At 39.3% G+C, this 18,753-nt stretch overlaps 2 protein-coding genes across 2 annotated transcripts; both read left to right on the top strand.

Moving 5' to 3' along the window:
• The first annotated feature begins 1,784 nt into the window (after positions 1 to 1,784).
• Positions 1,785 to 9,808, top strand: LOC137496086 (C-type mannose receptor 2-like). Its single transcript, XM_068222463.2, has 5 exons — positions 1,785 to 1,841; positions 2,004 to 2,042; positions 2,128 to 2,475; positions 3,234 to 3,581; positions 8,256 to 9,808. Exons 2-5 carry the CDS (start codon positions 2,006 to 2,008, stop codon positions 8,621 to 8,623), a joined length of 1,101 nt encoding a protein of 366 aa, XP_068078564.1. The 5' UTR covers positions 1,785 to 1,841; positions 2,004 to 2,005; the 3' UTR covers positions 8,624 to 9,808.
• Positions 9,809 to 10,592: 784 nt separating this feature from the next.
• On the top strand, positions 10,593 to 18,420 carry si:dkey-192d15.3. The gene is made up of 5 exons (XM_068222462.2): positions 10,593 to 10,795; positions 10,953 to 10,988; positions 11,081 to 11,428; positions 13,013 to 13,360; positions 17,613 to 18,420. Exons 2-5 carry the CDS (start codon positions 10,955 to 10,957, stop codon positions 17,969 to 17,971), a joined length of 1,089 nt encoding a protein of 362 aa, XP_068078563.1. The 5' UTR covers positions 10,593 to 10,795; positions 10,953 to 10,954; the 3' UTR covers positions 17,972 to 18,420.
• The last annotated feature ends 333 nt before the right edge of the window (positions 18,421 to 18,753 follow it).

Raw genomic sequence — 18,753 nt, 5'->3', positions numbered from 1 at the left:
TGAACATTTAATAAAGCAACATATATATGAAATAAATACGTACATAAAATAATAATAATTCCCATCAGGGTGAAGTCATTACAGGTTCTCCAATGTGAGCTGTCAATTTAATTACTAAACATAGTCTATTAAACCTTTTTTTTAATTAAATAATTTTAAAATATTAAGATAGTCACTGCAAAAAACATTGTGAATATCCCTGCTATCAGCAAATTTCATTGTTTTAAATGTTCTGGTCTTCTGTCAGATAGAAGCAGGCAAAAAACAATAGGGTCAGTAATTACTGGATATTTATTCACAAATGTAGAAGCAGACATCATGGTTTTATTGTGTGTTCCTTACTGGAACTGGATTGTGCCCCTGTAAACTGACTCAATAACTCAGCAACAACTCTGAACTGCCTCTGTTTGGGTAGTTTTATGTGCATAAACCGAATGCCCGATATATTGCAGCCGATCTAATTGGATTTAAAGCCATTCTGTCTGCCCCCATTCACTTCTAAATGACAAGAGAAAACAGGAACATGAGGGCTATAAATGCTACAAAGACTACTGACTAGTACACTTGAAAATAATACAAAGCAAAACTAATCAATACATGACAATACTAATCACCTAATCCCAATTGCCTCTCTGGATATACCACTAAGTGAAGTTTATTCATAAACTAATTTCGAGAGGATCATGTGCTTATGATTTATCACGGCCAGTTTCGCATTTGCTAATCAGTATCTTCCAATCATATGAGCCCTAAGCTACTATAAATAGCCTCAGTTTTCAGTTCACTTTATCTTCGTTTGGAAGAAACCCCCCTCCTCCCCTATTCTCCTCCTTTACCTGTGATTGGGCGGCACGGCGGTCCAGTGGTTAGCTCTGTGAGCCCCACAGCAAGAACACTGCCGGCCCTGGTTCCACAGGATCGGTGGGTGTTTCTGTGAGGAGTTTGTATGTCCTCCCCGTGTCCGCGTGGGTTTTCCCCGGGTTCTCCGGTTTCCTCCCACCATACAAAGACATTCAACATGCATAACAATCAAGCTTGTCTAATCCCTTGTGTTCCCTTAGCTACAGCAGCAGGGGAGTTCTGAGATCCACCGAGCTCAGGCTCCTCTCTTGCTCTGCCAACGGGAGGAAGCCCCGGGCTCGAGGAGCCCTTGAGCTTGGGGCTCTCTCCCGGGACAGCATGCCAAACAAGCTTTGTAAATCATCAGCTAAGTGTGAACTCTTGAACTGTACTCAAAAAAGAAAACAAAAAAAAAAACAATTACTAAATTTCTAAAATATTACTAATACTTTCCTTCTTAGACTGTACAGACCTAAAACTTGTCTACAGCACTTATTCATTGTTGCTCTTATAGTTGTGTAAATTGCTTCCTTGTCCTCATTTGTAAGTCGCTTTGGATAAAAGCGTCTGCTAAATGACTAAATGTAAATGACAAGACCAATGAGTGAAAACATGACCTGAGCTCATAAAATCACATGATGATGGAAAACAGATGACAAGGAAAACTGAATGTTGGTCACAAACAAAATCCAACGTGAACTCAACTAAGAAAGTACAATGCAAATCGCTGTGTAGTTTTCCAGAGAAGCTGTTATGGAAATTCTTTATTACTAAACACAGGCCTACTGCATTTTACCACATTCAAATGAACATGCTTTTAAAAAGTACATCACCATAGATAAAGACATGCATAGATTACAATACCTGAATGAGGAAAGAAATGAAAAAGGCCTTTGATTAGATGTTGTTAAATGATATGACAGAAAGATATAGAATAATCACACAGTCTGAAGCTGCCGACTAAAACATCAGACTGAGGACAGAAACACACCAGCGCTGAGGTAAGAACAACTTACATCTACATTATATACACACGAACACACTTCTGACATCTGTTGATGCTCTTATTGATTGTTTATTCTGCATTTATGTTTCACTTTTACCTGCTCAAATGTTTTACTCTAGAAAGAATCTGACTGTTTTTATATATTTCTCTTCCTCAGAAATGGCTCAATCTCTATATTTCTCTCTTCTCCTCATTGGTGAGTGTGTTTGTAGTTTGATTTATAGTTTCATTAGGTTTGACTCTGTTCTGAAAAGTATTAAAGCAAAATGTCTCTCTCACAGCTCTCTGCTCCATATCTGAATGTGTTCAGCATCAATATTACTATATAAATGTGAACAAGAACTGGACTGAAGCTCAGAGATACTGCAGAGAGAAATACACAGATCTGGCCACTGTTGACAACATGAATGACATGATCCAGCTGAACAAGATTGTAAATAATGTACGTGTCTGGATTGGTCTTCAAGAGACGAGGGTTTATAATTGGCATTGGTCTTCAGGTGATCCTGCGCTCTTTCTGAACTGGGCATCTGGACAACCAGTTGGCAATGATGAATGTACTTTTATGAGAAACGAGCAGTGGATTGTTGGGCCATGTAAAAACACTTGTTTCTTCATCTGCTACAACAGTGAGTACAAACCCCAAAATTAACATAATTGTATTTATTACAATTTAATTGGGTATTTTAATGTGACAGCAGTAAACACATTAGTATAAATGAAAAACAAAAAACTTCAACAAATCAATTTTACAGATTTTGGATAAAGAAAAGAACATAAAAAGTGAAATTGAATGATGTTCTCGAAGTATAGAGTAGTATAGTAATAGAAGCATGTGTAGTGGCTATTTCTCTAAGGAGGCTCTCTCAGTGGTCAAGAAACAAAGTCTTACCCGGGATGTCTTTTACAAGTTTTATTCTTTATAAAGAAGATCACAGTCATACAGCAACAACAGTTTCTGCAGAGTGAGATACTGAAGTCAAGTGTGTTCACCCTTTTATCTGGTTTGTACTGCTTACGAGGTCAACTCCCAATAAGGCCTCATCTACAATTACGTCAGGCGTCTTCTGCTGTTCGTGCGATATGCTCATAACAACCACACATCCTTCTTAGGATAATAAAAAAGCTTTCACCTAAAGAAATATAGTTATCTATAAAAATGTACACACATAGGTTTTATGATGAACATATGGAGAACACAGATACACACACATGTAATAATGAGTCTTAGACAAGTTTCTAACATATAAAGCTCATCTAAAAATGAATTTCCATTACACATGTTTGAAGCTTCCACCATTGCTTATGTCCACATCTAAATACCAAAGCAGAAAAAGAATAAAGAAAATACAGAAAAAAAATATGTTTCTGCTTTATTTTCTTAAAGTGAGCCCAGGACTGGTGTTTGTCAATCAGACGATGAACTGGAGAGATGCTCAGAGTTACTGCAGACAGAATCACATTGATCTGGTCAGTGTGAGGAACCAGAATGAGAGTCAACAGCTGGAGAAGTTCATTGATGACAGAAACTCATCTGGATCTGCAGTCTGGATCGGTCTGTTCAGAGACACATGGCAGTGGTCAGATCAGAGCAGCTCCTCATTCAGATACTGGAAAACCAGTGAACCAAATAATTATGCAGGTCCGGAAAACTGTACAGTGATTGAACGGAATGCTCAGGGCCGATGGTCAGACTACCTTTGTCACCACCAGTTTCCTTTTGTGTGTCATGAAGGTGAGCAGATCCTCCAAACACACCATCATCAGCTCCAGATCTGTTAAGGCAGGACACACCAAGTAGATGGTCGGCTGTTAGGTAGCATCAGGCTGTTTGTTGTGGGTCTGTCAGGCTAGTTTGTTTGATGTGTTCTAGAGAACTACATTGGGTTTGGACTCTCATTAGACCCAATGCAAATCACACTGAAATTGGCAGCTTTACCTTAACTGTGGACAGGAGTGGGTGGTTAGAAAATCTTGTTGCAGACCCACAGGTGGGATTTGACATGCAATAGTCAACACTAGAGTTAAGAAGAAAAAAAGTTAAAGGGTGCTTTCCTGTCATGTCAATATGTGTGCATTTTGTTTTGAGCATTACCACATCTACTGAGATACTCAGAAAAAGCATTTAATGTGTGTGTGTGGGCAAATCTTGGAAGAAAGACGCACAAGTCTGGGACTCTGGTCAGTCAGCAATATATATTTCCTTCATTGTAGGCTATAATATAGTCGGCTAAAGTACTTCTTCTCTTCATATGAAGTGAGCAATGCAGTGCCCGTCTCAGTCGCTTGTTTGTTGGCTTCGTTATTTTGTTTGTTTTATTTTTAGTAGGCTATTATATATTTTCTTATTTTGTTGTAATAGCCTTTGAGGCAAGTAGGTCTATTGGATATGTTTCAAACTCGATTCCTAGAGGGCCGCAGCTCTACACAGTTTTACTCTAACCAAAATCAAACACAGTTGACCCAACATATCAAAGTGTTCAAGAATACTAGAGACTATTTAGCAGGTGTGAGTTGGTGGAGGTTAAAGCTAAACTTGGCAGAGCTGTGGTCCTACAGGAACTGAGTTAGAGACCATTGGTCTATTGTGAATAGGACATCTATGAGATTTTTGGGACATTCTTTTTATTTTATTTACTTTTTTTAGCCGGCTAAATCTAAATTATAGCTAGCAGTATTTCCTAAGTTCTGTGTGTTTATTTAACAATTTAAAGGTTTGTCATATTGTGTTTAAGCCTTCACAGCCTAAACAATTTCCTATCGGTTAAACTGTGCGTATCATGCAGTATGTTTAAAAACTGATGTCAGCGGCAGTGGTGTAGTGGTTAGTGTGTCGACACATGCACTCCGGTTCTCACAGTGACCCAAGATCGATTCCTGCCTTACGATCCTATGCCAGTCCTTCCCACAAACTATTAAAACACAATCACTAACTATTAAAACAAGCATAATTAGATTCTTAAAGTTTGAGGACAAACTTTGAGGCTGGCCTGTGAACGCCTGATGGTAATAGCTTTTTTAGTTTAAACAGTTTTTAAAAGTATGAAAAGATAGATCGGCAGATAGATAATAGATAGAAAGATTACCATGTTACTAGCATGATTCTAGCATAAATTAGCATGTTAGTAGCATGATTCTAGTATGAATTAGCATGTTACTAGCATAATTCTAGTATGAATTAGCATGTTACTAGCATGATTCTAGCATGAATTAGCATGATTCTAACATAAATTAGCATGTTACTAGCATGATTCTAGTATGAATTTGCATGTTACTAGCACGATTCTAGCATGAATTAGCATGTTAGCATGATTCTAGCATGAATTAGCATGCTACTAGCATAATTCTAGCATGACTTAGCATGTTATTAGCATGATTCTAGCATGAATTAGCATGCTACTAGCTTAATTCTAGCATGAATTAGCATGTTATTAGCATGATTCTAACATGAATTAGCATATTACTAGCATGATTCTAGCATGAATTAGCATGTTGTAAACATGATTCTAGCATGAATTAGCATGTTACTAGCATGATAGATAGATAGATAGATAGATAGATAGATAGATAGATAGATAGATAGATAGATAGATAGATAGATAGATAGATGGTGTGCTAGCATGAGTCAAACAAGCCAACCCCCACTTCTCTAGGATATTCTGAAACTGAGATTTAGCTGCTATTATATTGTTGCTAGGTTAGTCTGTTTTGTTGCTATGGAGTTGATTGACAGCTTAGACTGATGATGTATCAAAGCTTCTTGCCAGTATGAACAGTTAAAAGCAACACACATGTCTATCACACTGCAGCATGACGATATCAATCTGGACCTCTATAATGGCAGTCTATGGGACCATTGCTAGGGTGCCGTATCTGGTTTTTAGGGGTGTGGCTAGAAATGTAAAAGTTCATCAGTTATTGGTAGTTTGGTAGTCTGAGTTAAATGAGCCCAGTTAGAAGTCTGTGCGACAGTCTGATGTAGAGTTATGAGCTCACAAAGTTTGGTGCAATGTTAGGTCAATGGGATTTTTCTGACGGTCCCGGGACGTTTTTCGGAAAACCGAAAGTCGGATCAGTCCGAAAAGATATAGCAACCCTAGTCAGACCAGTTTGGAGGTCTGGTGTGAGTTTGGTGGTCAAAGCTCGAAAGCTGTAGGAGGAGATAGAGTTTAATTTTTAGACTCAGAAGAAAAATAGGATAACAATAGTCTGGCTTGCTACACAAGCCAGCCTAATTTCTGTATTTACTTTGTTAACGAGACAGAAAATACATCTAAATACACACACAAAGCTTGACTTTGTAAACAATGCAGGGACTCACTTTGTGTGTGTTTGTGCATATGTGTTTGAATGTGTGTGCATGAATGTTTGTTTGAGTGAGTGAGTGCATGTGCGTAAAATAGTGTGTTTAATGTATGTGTTTGTGTGTGTGTGTTGCATTTTTCTTTGTGTAGGTGTGTGCTAGTTGATTGTGTGTGTGTGTGTGTGTGCTGCGTTTGGACGACAGTGAGTTGTTTCTTCTATAGTTTAACCAGAAGTGATCAATCGCACAGAAGCCCTCGTCTCTCTCTCTCTCTCTCTTTCTTAATTCAATTCAATTCAATAAATGCTTTATTGTCATGACAAATGTTACAAATGTATTGCCAAAGCAGTTATAAAGTAACATACATTTATAATAAAACAGTACACAATAAATAGTAGTAGTAAAATAGTAAAAAATAAATAAATAATAATAAAAAATAAAGAATAAAAGATGATATTTTTATAGAATAATTAAATAATATATCAACAATGCACCATATTATTCAATATATCACATTAATATTCAATATATTATATTATTATTAAACATATCTCTATTACCTATCCAATGAAGGTGAAAACCTTGAAAAAAATAATAATAAAAAAACTGATGTGCCTAGATTTTTTTATAACGTTAATAAATAAATACCTATTAATTGTGACAATTGTTGCTCTTAGTTTATCGATCAATCTACGTACCTACTCTACTGCCGTCTTTCGGATGAGACGTTAAACCGAGGTCCTGACTCTCTGTGGTCATTAAAAATCCCATGGCACTTCTCGTGAAAGAGCAGGGGTGTAACCCCGGTGTCATGGCCAAAGTCCCTCTATCGGCTCTTACGATCATGGCCTCCCAATCATCCCTTTCCACCGAATTGGCTCTATCACTGTCCCTCCACTCCACAAATAGCTGGTGTGTGGTGAGCACATTGGCGCTGTTGTCCTGTGGCAGCCATCGCATCATCCAAGTGGATGCTGCACACTGGTGGTGGTGTGGAGAGTCCCTCCTCATGATTGTGAAGCGCTTTGGGTGTATGACCATACATAATAAATGCGCTATATAAATACACATTACATAACATTACATTACACCTATGGTCATGAGCTTTGGGTCATGATTGAAAAAACAAGATGGGGTGAAGTGAGGAGCTCGGAGTAAAGCCGCTGCTCCTCCATATCGAGACAATTCAGCTGAGATGGCTCAGGCTAATGTTTTGGATGCCTCCTGGACGCCTACCTAGGGAGGTGTTCCAGGCATGTCTCTCACCATGAGGAAGCTTCGGGAAAACCCAGGAGACACTGGTGGGACTATGTCTCCCGCCTGGCCTTGGAATGCCTCGGGATCCCCCTAGAGGAGGTAGAGAAAATATCTGGGGAGATTGAAGTGTGGGGTTCTCTTTAAAGACTGCTGCCTCTTGACCCGGCCCCAGGAAAGCAGACGAAAACGAGATGAGATGAGAATTGTCACATGCGATTCTTTGGTTTTTCAATAGGCTAATTTAATCAGGTTTAAATCCTGTTCTGTGTTAACTTGAATTAATATTTAGTTAGAGTATTTGTGTACATTATTGATAAGCTCCGAGTTGGTTCACAAGAGCGAGCGGGAGTGGGCACAAACAATTCAGGTGTAAGTGGGAGTGGAAATCCTGAAAATTCAGCAGGGGCTGATTTTTAAAACAGGACCATGCAGATCTCTAGTGAGTCCACACAATGCATCTTGTTGGGTTCAGGTAGGAGGCAGTTCACCAGATTCAAAAGCATTCTGATTGGTTGTTCAGCTATGAATCAGAGCACAAAACCAAAACTTGACGCATCAAAATGAAGCAAATGATGCAAGTTAAGAAGGAACACAAAAGCCGGCTGACATTCTGTCAGATATATTGAATATTTAAAAATGATATGGATTATCAAAGATCAAAGCCTATCTCTCAGTGGTAAGTACTGCCACAAAATCAGTTTTTGTCGCAGACTTTTTTTTTCTTTTTTCTTGGTGTGTCCTGAGTTTTAAGACTCTACATGTCTGACATGACAAATTCCTCCACAGTGTTTGTTCTGCATGTTGTTGTTGATCAGTCTCTCTCTAGTTTCTGCTTTGTTTTGTGTCCAGATAAACTGATTGTGATCCAGCAGAATCTGTCGTGGTCTGAAGCTCTGAGATACTGCAGACAGAATCATGTGGATCTGGTCTCGGTTCAGTCAGTGGAGATGCAGCGTCGTGTGATGAACGTGGTTAAACTGGCGTCTACTGAGGCGGTGTGGTTGGGTTTACACAACTACTGCAGCATGAACATGTGGCTCTGGGTCAGTGGAGACATTCTCTGCTATCAGAACTGGGCTCCAGGAAACACAACACACAGCAGCACACCGGAAAACTGCAAAATGGAGAACAGAAGAGGAGCAGTTCAGTCTGGAGGAGATTATTGTTGGATCAGCCTTCCTGAATCTCACAGACTCAACTTCATCTGCACTAACTAGCAGAGAAAAGACCTGTACTTACATTCGGTGCCTAATTTAATCCGGATCCTGTTTCGGGAAATGTCAGATATTCTTGTTTTTATTTTAATTGATCCAGCATTAACTTGTGTGCAGTTAATTCCTTGCGTGTGTACGTGAAAAAGAGAGAGAATGTGAATGAGTGCGAGCGAAGACTATGTGGTTTGTGTATGCGCACAGCAGTCATCATGCGCAAGATACAGCAAAAGCCACATTTAACTGTACAACAATATTTTCAACCATTTTTCTTTTCATCTTTCTTAGGTTTACAATCATTCACATTGGTTGGGGATTATTGTTTCACACTCAGTGAGCAGTGAAAATAAATAATGGCATAGTGGCCTGCCTAAATAATATTTGCATGTTCAAAATAACAAAGAGGCAGGCAAGCTTATTTTCATTTCTTTAAAACCACGAGGACAATCATAATTTTATAGTTTACAACGTTAAAATGCAAATAAATAAACAGTGCATAATGTAATGCCATATTGAGATGCTGATTGGTTGCCTGAGTCAAATAAGCCCACCCTCAAGTCTGTATGACACTGCTATGTAATGTGATTGACATGTGAGTCAAGAAATGAATGGGAGTCAATGGGGCCCATGTAAGTCAATGGGAAAACTTTGGGACGTCCTAGAGCCCCAGGGGTACAACTCATACCCCCATGCGGGGTATGTTCTCACTTAGGCTGCAACCCCCTACAGCTGTTGTGAATCCCATATTTCTAAGAAAATTTACAGTCTGTGCGTGATTCGTCAAAGTTTGGCTCAATGTTAAGTCTATGGGATTTTGGGGGAAAAGTCATAGCACACCATTCCAGATAAAACTGGACGATTTGACCCCACTTTCAAGGGTCTGGGACGAAAGCTGCGGGACTAGTTACGTGTCGAAAAACGCACGGAAGAAGAAAAAAATAATAATAAGCAGAAAGAGCATAGTAATAATGGGCTTTGCCTATGGCAAAAAATAAACAGTAAATCTGCAGTCACACTGGACTTTTCTCTCCGTAGACTTCCATTCATACACATGTAAATGCGTCAGACCGAAAACGCAAGCTTGTGCGTCAAGTTTCCCAGATTGCTGTGTTGGAAAGTTCAAACTTGGTGAACTCTGACCTGTGAAATCGCATCACTTGACTACGAGTGACCAATCGAAACATGACCTCTCTGCACAGAAATTAAAAAATGTAATAATAATAACAATTCCTTACATTTATATAGCACTTTTCTGGGCACTCAAAGTGTTTTACACATAGGGGAGAATCTCCTCATCCACCACCAGTGTGCAGCATCCACCTGGATGACGCGATGGCAGCCATTTTGCGCCAGACCACACACCAGCCAATTATGATAGGGGAGGGTTAGGAGGCCATGATGGACAGAGGCCAGTGGGCAGATTTGGCCAGGATGCCGGGGTGAAACCCCTACTCTTTTTTGAAGTACATCCTGGGATTTTTAACAACCACAGAGAGTCGGACCTCGGTTTAACGTCTCATCCAAAAGACGGCGCTCACTGAACAGTATAGAGTCTCCGTCACTATACTGGGGCATTAGGACCCACACAGAGCGCAGGTTGAGCGCCCCCTGCTGGCCTCACTAACACCACTTCCGGCAGCAACCTAGCTTTTCCATGTGGTCTCCCCTCTAGGTACAGACCAGGCGCAGCCCTGCTTAGCTTCAGTGGGGGACCATGTGAGAGTTGCAGAGAGCTAGCAAAATATGAACAATCACTTGCTTTTGTTAATCTCTAACCATCTTGTTTAATCCAGGCCCTTTTCACAGCGCCTTATGACAGAATTTCACAAGGTCAAACTCTAGTGTGACCGCAGCTGAAGGGTGAAAAACCTCATCCTGAGTCATCCTTTAAAGGCACTATGGAAATATATATTTGATTTGATTATATTAGACACGCTCTCTCAGCTCTCTAGCACATTCAAATGAACACACTTCCAAAGAAGTACAGGAACAAAGACTGACACAGAGAAACACGCAGGTGCATGTGTAAATAATGACAATGAAAAAGGCCTTTGTTTAGAGCAATAAGCAAATGATGTAATGAGCTGAATGACAAATGAGTGCAGATATAAAATAATCACAGTCTGAAGCTGCAGACAGAAACATCAGACTGAGGACAGAAACTTAAAACCTCTTGAGGTAAGAACAATTCACGTCTACATTATTCACACACGTTCTGACAATTTTGTTTATATTCTTAGTGATTTGTACACTGCATTATTGCTTCTATTTTACTGCTCTCAAATGTCTAACTCCAGAAACAATCTGATTGTTTATCTATATTTCTCTTCCTCAGAAATGAGTCAAGCTCAATACATCCTCCTCCTCATTGGTGAGTGTGTTTGTAGTTTTATTGATGGTTTATAGTTTCATTAGGTTTGACTCTGTTCTGAAAAGCATTAAAGCAAAGTGTCTCTTTCACAGCTCTCTGCTCCATATCTGAATGTGTTCAGCGTCAGTATCACTTTATAAATGAGAAGAAGAACTTGACTGAAGCTCAGAGATACTGCAGAGAGAATTACACAGATCTGGCCACTGTTGACAACATGAACAACATGATCCAGCTGAACAAGAGTGTGAATGATGAACGTGTCTGGATTGGTCTTCAGAGGACGAGTGTTTATAAATGGCATTGGTCTTCAGGTGATCCTGCGCTCTTTCTGAACTGGGCATCTGGACAACCAGTTGGCAGTGATAATTGTACTTATATGACAAATGGACAGTGGATTGTTGGGCCATGTAGTGCCATCTCACCCTTCATCTGTTACAACAGTGAGTACAAACATCTAAATAAAAAAAATTGACATGAAATTAAGCTTTTAATTGGAATTAAAATGTGACGGTATTAACCATTAGGGGTGTCAAAATTAATCGTTTCTTCGGTGCACTGCGATGCAGACACGGACAATTCGGTATCGGTTCAGTAATAATCATAACCGGTTATTACTGACATCATCGCGATCGCGAGTATTTACAACGCTCTAACTACTTAAAACTCATAAACTGTGCACAATTTGACTGTGTGTGTTTGCTGGATCAGTCTTTCACTGACATATACTACAATAGCCCCTATTTCACTGAGATCGAGAGAATAAAAGTAGCCTACTCCATTTCTCTCTCTCTCTCTTTCTCACACACACACAATGGCCCATTTGACCTGCTGGGGTGGCTTTTCTTCTCCTCTCGGCTGTTTTACAGCATTACTTTTGGATACAGAAACGAGCGCGTGTCTGCAGAGTTTTCTCCACCGTGTCTATCATGCATCAGCTGTGAGATCGCCGCCTGCTGCCTGCCGCTTATCAGTGTCACTCATATGTGAAGAGCGCAGCGCGCAAGAGCCAATCGCAACCATTTTTGTTGAGGGTGTGACCAATCAAAGGGGTGTAAGAGAACTAGACAAGGATCAGAAATTGAGCTGGATGTTTATATTTGTTTATATTATTTGCTAAATGCTCTTTTTGTTTAAAGTTACAGTTTATATATCTGACTGTTTGTATTAAATGACAAAATTGTATTACAAATAATATATAAATATAAATATATTCATACATTTTAATACAAGAACTGCTGCTGTGAAGAAAATATAAAACTGTGTATGGAAAGAATCGTCAATGCACCGTGATGCACTGAAATATCGAATTGAACCGAATCGATGGCATGATAATCGTAACCGAACCAAACCGTGAGACTAGTGTAGGTTCACAGCTATATTAATCATTCTACTTTATTATAAGTAAAAAACAAAACCTTACATTGTTAAGAGTCAAACTTGCTAATTTTACAGCAAAGACATTTACATTAGAAGATAAAGAGAAATTAGGCGTCAAGGTGGAGCAGTGGGTAGAATGATCGCCTTACAGCAACAAGGTCGCTGGTTTGAGCCTCGGGTGGGTCAGTTGGTGTTTTTGTCTAGAGTTTGCATGTTCTCCCCGTGCTGGCTTTGGTTTCATGCGCTATAGGTGAATTGTGTATGCTAAATTGTCTATAGTGTATGTGTGTGATGAGGGTGTATGGATGTTTCCCAGAGATGGGTTCCAGCTGGAAAGGCATCTGCTGTGCAAAACATGTGTTAAATAAGTTGGCGGTTCATTCCGCTGTGGCAACCCCGAATTAATAAATGGACTAAGCCGAAAATAAAATAAATGAAAGAATAAAGAGAAATTAAATTGTTCTTAAAGTCAGTTGTTTAGAGACCTTAAATCTTTTAGTACTACTTAGATACAGATTAATGTTTTTGGTAATACAAACATGTATTATGCTTCAACTTCAAATTCTGTTCATATTCATACCATAAAGCAGAAGAATAATAAAAAAAAACTAATTGAAAACCAATGTTTCCATTTTATTTTCTCAAAGTGAGCAGAGGACTGGTGTTTGTCAATCAGACAGTGAACTGGAGAGCCGCTCAGAGTTACTGCAGACAGAATCACACTGATCTGGTCATTGTGAGGAACCAGAATGAGAGTCAACAGCTGGAGCAGTTCATTAATGACAGACAATTATCTGGAGGTGCAATCTGGATAGGTCTGTTCAGAGACCCATGGCAGTGGTCAGATCAGAGCAACTCCTCATTCAGATACTGGAAAACTACTGAACCTGATAATTATGGAGGAATTGAAAACTGTACCGTGATTGAAGAAAATGCTCAGGGAAGATGGGCAGACTACCCTTGTTACTGGAAGATGCCTTTTGTGTGTCATGAAGGTAAGCAGACCCTCCTAACACTAGTGATGGGAAGTTCGGATCATTTTACTGACTCGAATCTTAAGATCTCGTTCATCAAAATGAACAAATCTTTTTTCAATAGACTTCGTTCATTTGGTTCAATTTGCCAAAATATTATTAAAATGTTACGAATTGCTTCCAAACACATCTACAACTAGCCCAAAAGGTTAATTGCACGACAAATAAGTCAAAAGTAGAATACTATAAGAAGGAGAAAATAATAATTCAATGTTTACCTGCTCTTTTGTCAATGAAGGTGTTGTTGTCTCTTTGCTCAGCTCACCTCTTCATGTCTTTAAATGTCAGGGGTTCATTCACGTTACACTGACAGTCACATATAATCTTAGCTAATGCACAGTCTGCTGATAGGAGCCATGATTGTTCGTTCATCACGTGACAGAATGACTCAAACCCGAGGACTCGAGAGATGAGCGGATCAAATATTTTTCCGGCTCTAAACGCGTATGATTGACCCGTGATGAACGAGTGACTCAGACCCGATAGAGGACTCGAGAGATGAACGAATCAATTCTTTTTCCGGCTCTAAACGCGTATGATTGGCCCGTGATGAACGAGTGACTCAGACCCGATAGAGGACTCGAGAGATGAACCAATCAATTCTTTTTCCGGCTCTAAATGCATATGATTGGCTTCTGCCAATGTGATGAAGACTTGAAATTAACGATACTACCTGCACAAATGTGCGCACGCGCAGATGAACGAATCACTCCCTGAGAGGACTCGTAGTTCCCAAGTCATATTGAAGTTTAAAATGAACGAATCGTTCATGAACGACCCATCACTACCAAACACTCAATCCATCATCAGCTCCACACACCAAGTTGGGTTGAGTTGGCTGTTGGGTAGCAGCTGTTGTGGAAAAAAGATTCTGGTCTGCAAAACATTTTTAAGTTTCTAAGACAAAATCTGAGATCTCCGAAGTCTTTAGGCAAAGCAGTTTATTGTTACAGCATCAGCAGGCCCACACGGAATCTGCACGCGCATAATTCCGCAGAATTTCACATATTTCTGCAGATTTTTAGCCCATCATTATTCTGTTTATTCACTTGAGTAAATGTGTATATTTGAATTTATTCAGTTTCTATTCAGTAATTTATTTCTTTTTATTTCATTTATTAAGGTTTTAGTTCTGATACTCCGCTAGATACTCCCAAAATAATTCTGCAGAAATCCGCAGATTTTTACCAAAATTCTCTGCAGAAATAGCAAAAAACGTCCGCAGATTCCGTCTGACCCTGAGCATCAGTAACAACAGAGACAGGTCGTTCGAGTGCCTGATGAGTATAGGACAGCATAGTTTAAATACATTATTTTATCTCAATACTCCACCCAAATTTACACATTAACACCTCCATCAGCTCCTCCACTAATGGGATTTGAATCTCTCAGATGCCCACCACTAATAGTCTCAGGGTTCTTAGTGGTCCTACCCATGTCCAGTTAAGGTTTTTCCTTCCTGTTTCAAATGTGATGCCAAAAAACAATGCTCAACAATATAACCTGTTCAATGTCCACTGAGCTATCAACTGTAAGTTCAGCTGAAGTTCACAGGTGCTCATATTATTTGGAAGTCATTACAAATGAGTGTCTGCATATGTGCAGGTGTGCCTTATCATGAGTTACAGAATACAGGTTCCCTTATGGCCTTGATTTCATAAATCTACTCTTTTTGTGACATTTCATCCAGCTCTTCTAATTTCTCTTCTCATCTCTAACTGCATTTGCACAGGATGACTTTTTTATTTACCAAAGCACTTGATAATAATGCCAGAGGTATGAGTAATAAAACAATAGATAATAATAATAATAATAATAATAATAATACTGAAATCACTCAAATAAGCATATGAACGAGATTCATACATTCATCAGAAATTCATTAAGACACAACACAACACAATTCCCCATAACAGCGGGCCATCAGCAGTGTTCTCAAGAACTATATTGGGTTTGGGCTCCTGCAGGACCCAATGCAAATCACACGACAATGGTCAGTTTTACTATTATGTATGTAATGGTATGAAAAAGTTACTTTGTTTAATATATTTGTGGGCGGGTGGATTTAACGCCTAACAGCAAGAAGGTCACTGCTTCAAGCCTTGGCTGGGTCATTTGGCAATTCTGAGTGGAGTTTGCATGTTCTCCCCGTGTTGGTGTGGATTTACTCCAGGTGCTCTGGTTTCCCCCACAGTCCAAACACATGCGTTATAGGTAAAAGCTAAATTGACCATGGTGTATGTGTGTGTAAGAGTGTGTATGGGTGTTTCCCAGTGTTGAGTTGCAGCTGAAAGGGCATCCACTGCGTAAAACCCAGTGGTGTCGCAATTCTCTTTAGCCTAAAGGCGTAGGGCTAAGGGCAAGGCGTATACACCCTCTCAAACAAAGATTTTTCAGGACTACACTCAAAACCAAGGGGTAAGAAAAATATCCCAGAATACACCAGCCACAGCTGCACCCGGAAGTCAGGAGATCCACAAATTAGTAATTTTTGTCATTATTACAAACTTTTACAACAAACAAACTCATGTTTTAATATATTCATAACCACGTTCATGTTTTACTGTCATGTGAAAAAATAATCCCTAATAACAACTCCTGTTCAGGAGTCCCACAACATTCTGACACTCGATGACACTGGAATACCCTGTCAGAAAAGTCTAGTGGCTGGGAATGAGCTTTTTACAGTGTCTGCTTTAATGTTAATATTGTTTTTGGTGTGTTTACTAGGGGTGTCAAAATTAATTGTTTCTTCGGTGCACCGCGATGCAGATGCGGACAATTCGGTATCGGTTCAGTAATAATCATAACCGGTTATTACTGATGTCATTTACCTCATATGCGCTCTGTCGCGAGGGAGGCAATCGCGAGTATTTACAACGCTTTAACTACTTAAAACTCATAAACTGTGCACAATTTCACTGTGTTTGCTGGATCAGTCTTTCACTGACATATACAACAATAGCCCCTATTTCACTGAGATCGAGAGAATGAAAGTAGCCTACTCCATTTCTCTCTCTCTCTCTCTCTCTCGCTTTCGCTCTGTCTCTCTCTCTTTCTCACACACACACACACACACACAGTGGCCCATTTGTCCTGCTGGGGTGGCTTTTCTTCTCCTCTCGGCTGTTTTACAGCATTACTTTTGGATACAGAAACGAGCGCGTGTCTGCAGAGTTTTCTCCACCGTGTCTATCATACATCAGCTGTGAGATTGCCGCTGCCGCCTGCCGCTTATCAGTGTCACTTATCTGAAGAGCGCAGCGCGAGAGCCAATCGCAACCGTTTTTGTTGAGGGTGTGACCAATCAAAGAGGTGTAAGAGAACTAGACAAGGATCAGAAATTGAGCTGGATGTTTATATTTGTTTATATTATTTGCTAAATGCTCATTTCGTTTAAAATTACAGTTTATATCTCTGACTGTTTGTATTAAACGACAAAATTGTATTACAAATAATATATAAATAAATTCATACATTTTAATACAAGAACTGCTGCTGTGAAGAAAATATAAAACTGTGTATGGAAAGCATCGTCAATGCACCGTGATGCACCGAAATATCGAATTGAACCGAATCGATGGCATGATAATCGTAACCGAACCGAACCGTGAGACTAGTGTAGGTTCACAGCTCTAGTGTTTACATTGATGAATATGGCGACTGTGTTAAATACACAATACAATTATGATCTTATTGCCACATTATATCGTTATGATAACATGATATATGCCTTCAGTGATTTCCTGAAGATGATTACCAAAAAAAAACACAACTGGAATCACTACAGCAGCCGCCATCGTCTGATCTCACATGAAGCAAAAGATTGCGAGGACATATGATGACGTGTGCAGGTGCTGTAGTGCTGTCCCAATTCCTCTTTGTACATTTTGAAGAATTCCCCTTAACCCTCAGTTGCAAGGGGAAGGGGAAGGGGTACAAAAATAGAATTGAGATTGGGGTTTACTATCAGTAAGCTGTTGTCTATGTGGTGTGTTCATGTGCAGCTTTTTGGTTTAGACGGAACTATATGCAGCCGACCTTAGGTGAAAACAAATTAAGTTTTTGTCCCAGACTTTTCTTTGACATTGGCAAGGTGTGTCCTGGGCTTTAAGACTCTACATGTCTGACATGTCAAATTCCTCCACAGTGTTTGTTCTGCATGTTGTTGTTGATCAGTCTCTCTCTAGTTTCTGCTTTGTTTTGTGTCCAGATAAACTGATTGTGATCCAGCAGAATCTGTCGTGGTCTGAAGCTCTGAGATACTGCAGACAGAATCATGTGGATCTGGTCTCGGTTCAGTCAGTGGAGATGCAGCGTCGTGTGATGAACGTGGTTAAACTGGCGTCTACTGAGGCGGTGTGGTTGGGTTTACACCACTACTGCAGCATGAACATGTGGCTCTGGCTGACTGGAGACATGGTGTGCTATCAGAACTGGGCTCCAGGGAACGGCAGCACACCGGAAAACTGCAAACTGGAGAACAGAAAAGGAGCAGTTCAGTCTGGAGGAGATCAGACCTGGATCAGCCTTCCTGAATCTCACAGACTCAACTTCATCTGCACTAACTAGATGAGAAAAGACGGAAGATTGTTGGTGTGTTTACTCATGTTGACGGTTTCTTTACTTTTATTTTAGGCTTTATTCTTTAAAAAGTTTTTGAGTTAAACTGTTTAAGATTAAAAAGTCAAATATATCCGTTTCATTTCATTTATCATGACCCAATATGCTTCTTTTAACATCAATGTATAACATTATTATGTAAGATTGTTTAGATGTGATAAGTATATTTGAAATACTCTTTTTATACCTGGTGGCCTTTGGTCTCATATGATTTGCATGTATAAATGACTTGTTGAATGTGATTCTGTGAGCAGCAGCTCTGGAGAATAGCATCATCTGTCTCTCGGCAGATTAACTCTGGTTTATTTATTTGAGGCACAGCTAAGGGTTGATCCAAATTAATCTAAGAAAATTACGATAACAGAACATTAACTGAAATAAACTGATCTACAGCCAGTATTTTTGTCTCCTATATGCTCCTTTCCCATATTTCCAATATGAAACCAGAGTAACAGCCTTTTGTGCAGAGGTGTCAGCATTCAGCGAGTTTTGCAAGTCGACTAAACTAAAGTTTATATAATATGATGATGATGTTACTTTCACTAAGCATGGCTATAAAGCAGAAAGGAGGGATAAAGAGTTAGGGAGGTAAGACTACATAATTATCGGCCATAAGTCGGGTCTAAGACAACAGATAGTTCTATAAATTATATATATATATATATATATATATATATATATATATATATATATATATATATATATATATATATATATATATATATATATAT

This window comes from Danio rerio, chromosome 7, assembly GCF_049306965.1.
Source record: "Danio rerio strain Tuebingen ecotype United States chromosome 7, GRCz12tu, whole genome shotgun sequence".
NCBI lineage: Eukaryota > Metazoa > Chordata > Actinopteri > Cypriniformes > Danionidae > Danio > Danio rerio.
Note: the sequence above shows the minus strand (reverse complement) of the source record. Positions and strands in the feature narration are given on the sequence as shown.

Bases quoted from the DNA above. Each gene is read 5' to 3' on its own strand.
- LOC137496086 (XM_068222463.2), top strand. From the start codon at position 2,006: ATGGCTCAATCTCTATATTTCTCTCTTCTCCTCATTG. The intron at 2,043-2,127 runs GTGAGTGTGTTT...TCTCTCTCACAG, and splicing joins TTTCTCTCTTCTCCTCATTG to CTCTCTGCTCCATATCTGAA. The intron at 3,582-8,255 runs GTGAGCAGATCC...TTTTGTGTCCAG, and splicing joins TCCTTTTGTGTGTCATGAAG to ATAAACTGATTGTGATCCAG.
- si:dkey-192d15.3 (XM_068222462.2), top strand. From the start codon at position 10,955: ATGAGTCAAGCTCAATACATCCTCCTCCTCATTG. The intron at 10,989-11,080 runs GTGAGTGTGTTT...TCTCTTTCACAG, and splicing joins ATACATCCTCCTCCTCATTG to CTCTCTGCTCCATATCTGAA. The intron at 11,429-13,012 runs GTGAGTACAAAC...ATTTTCTCAAAG, and splicing joins ACCCTTCATCTGTTACAACA to TGAGCAGAGGACTGGTGTTT.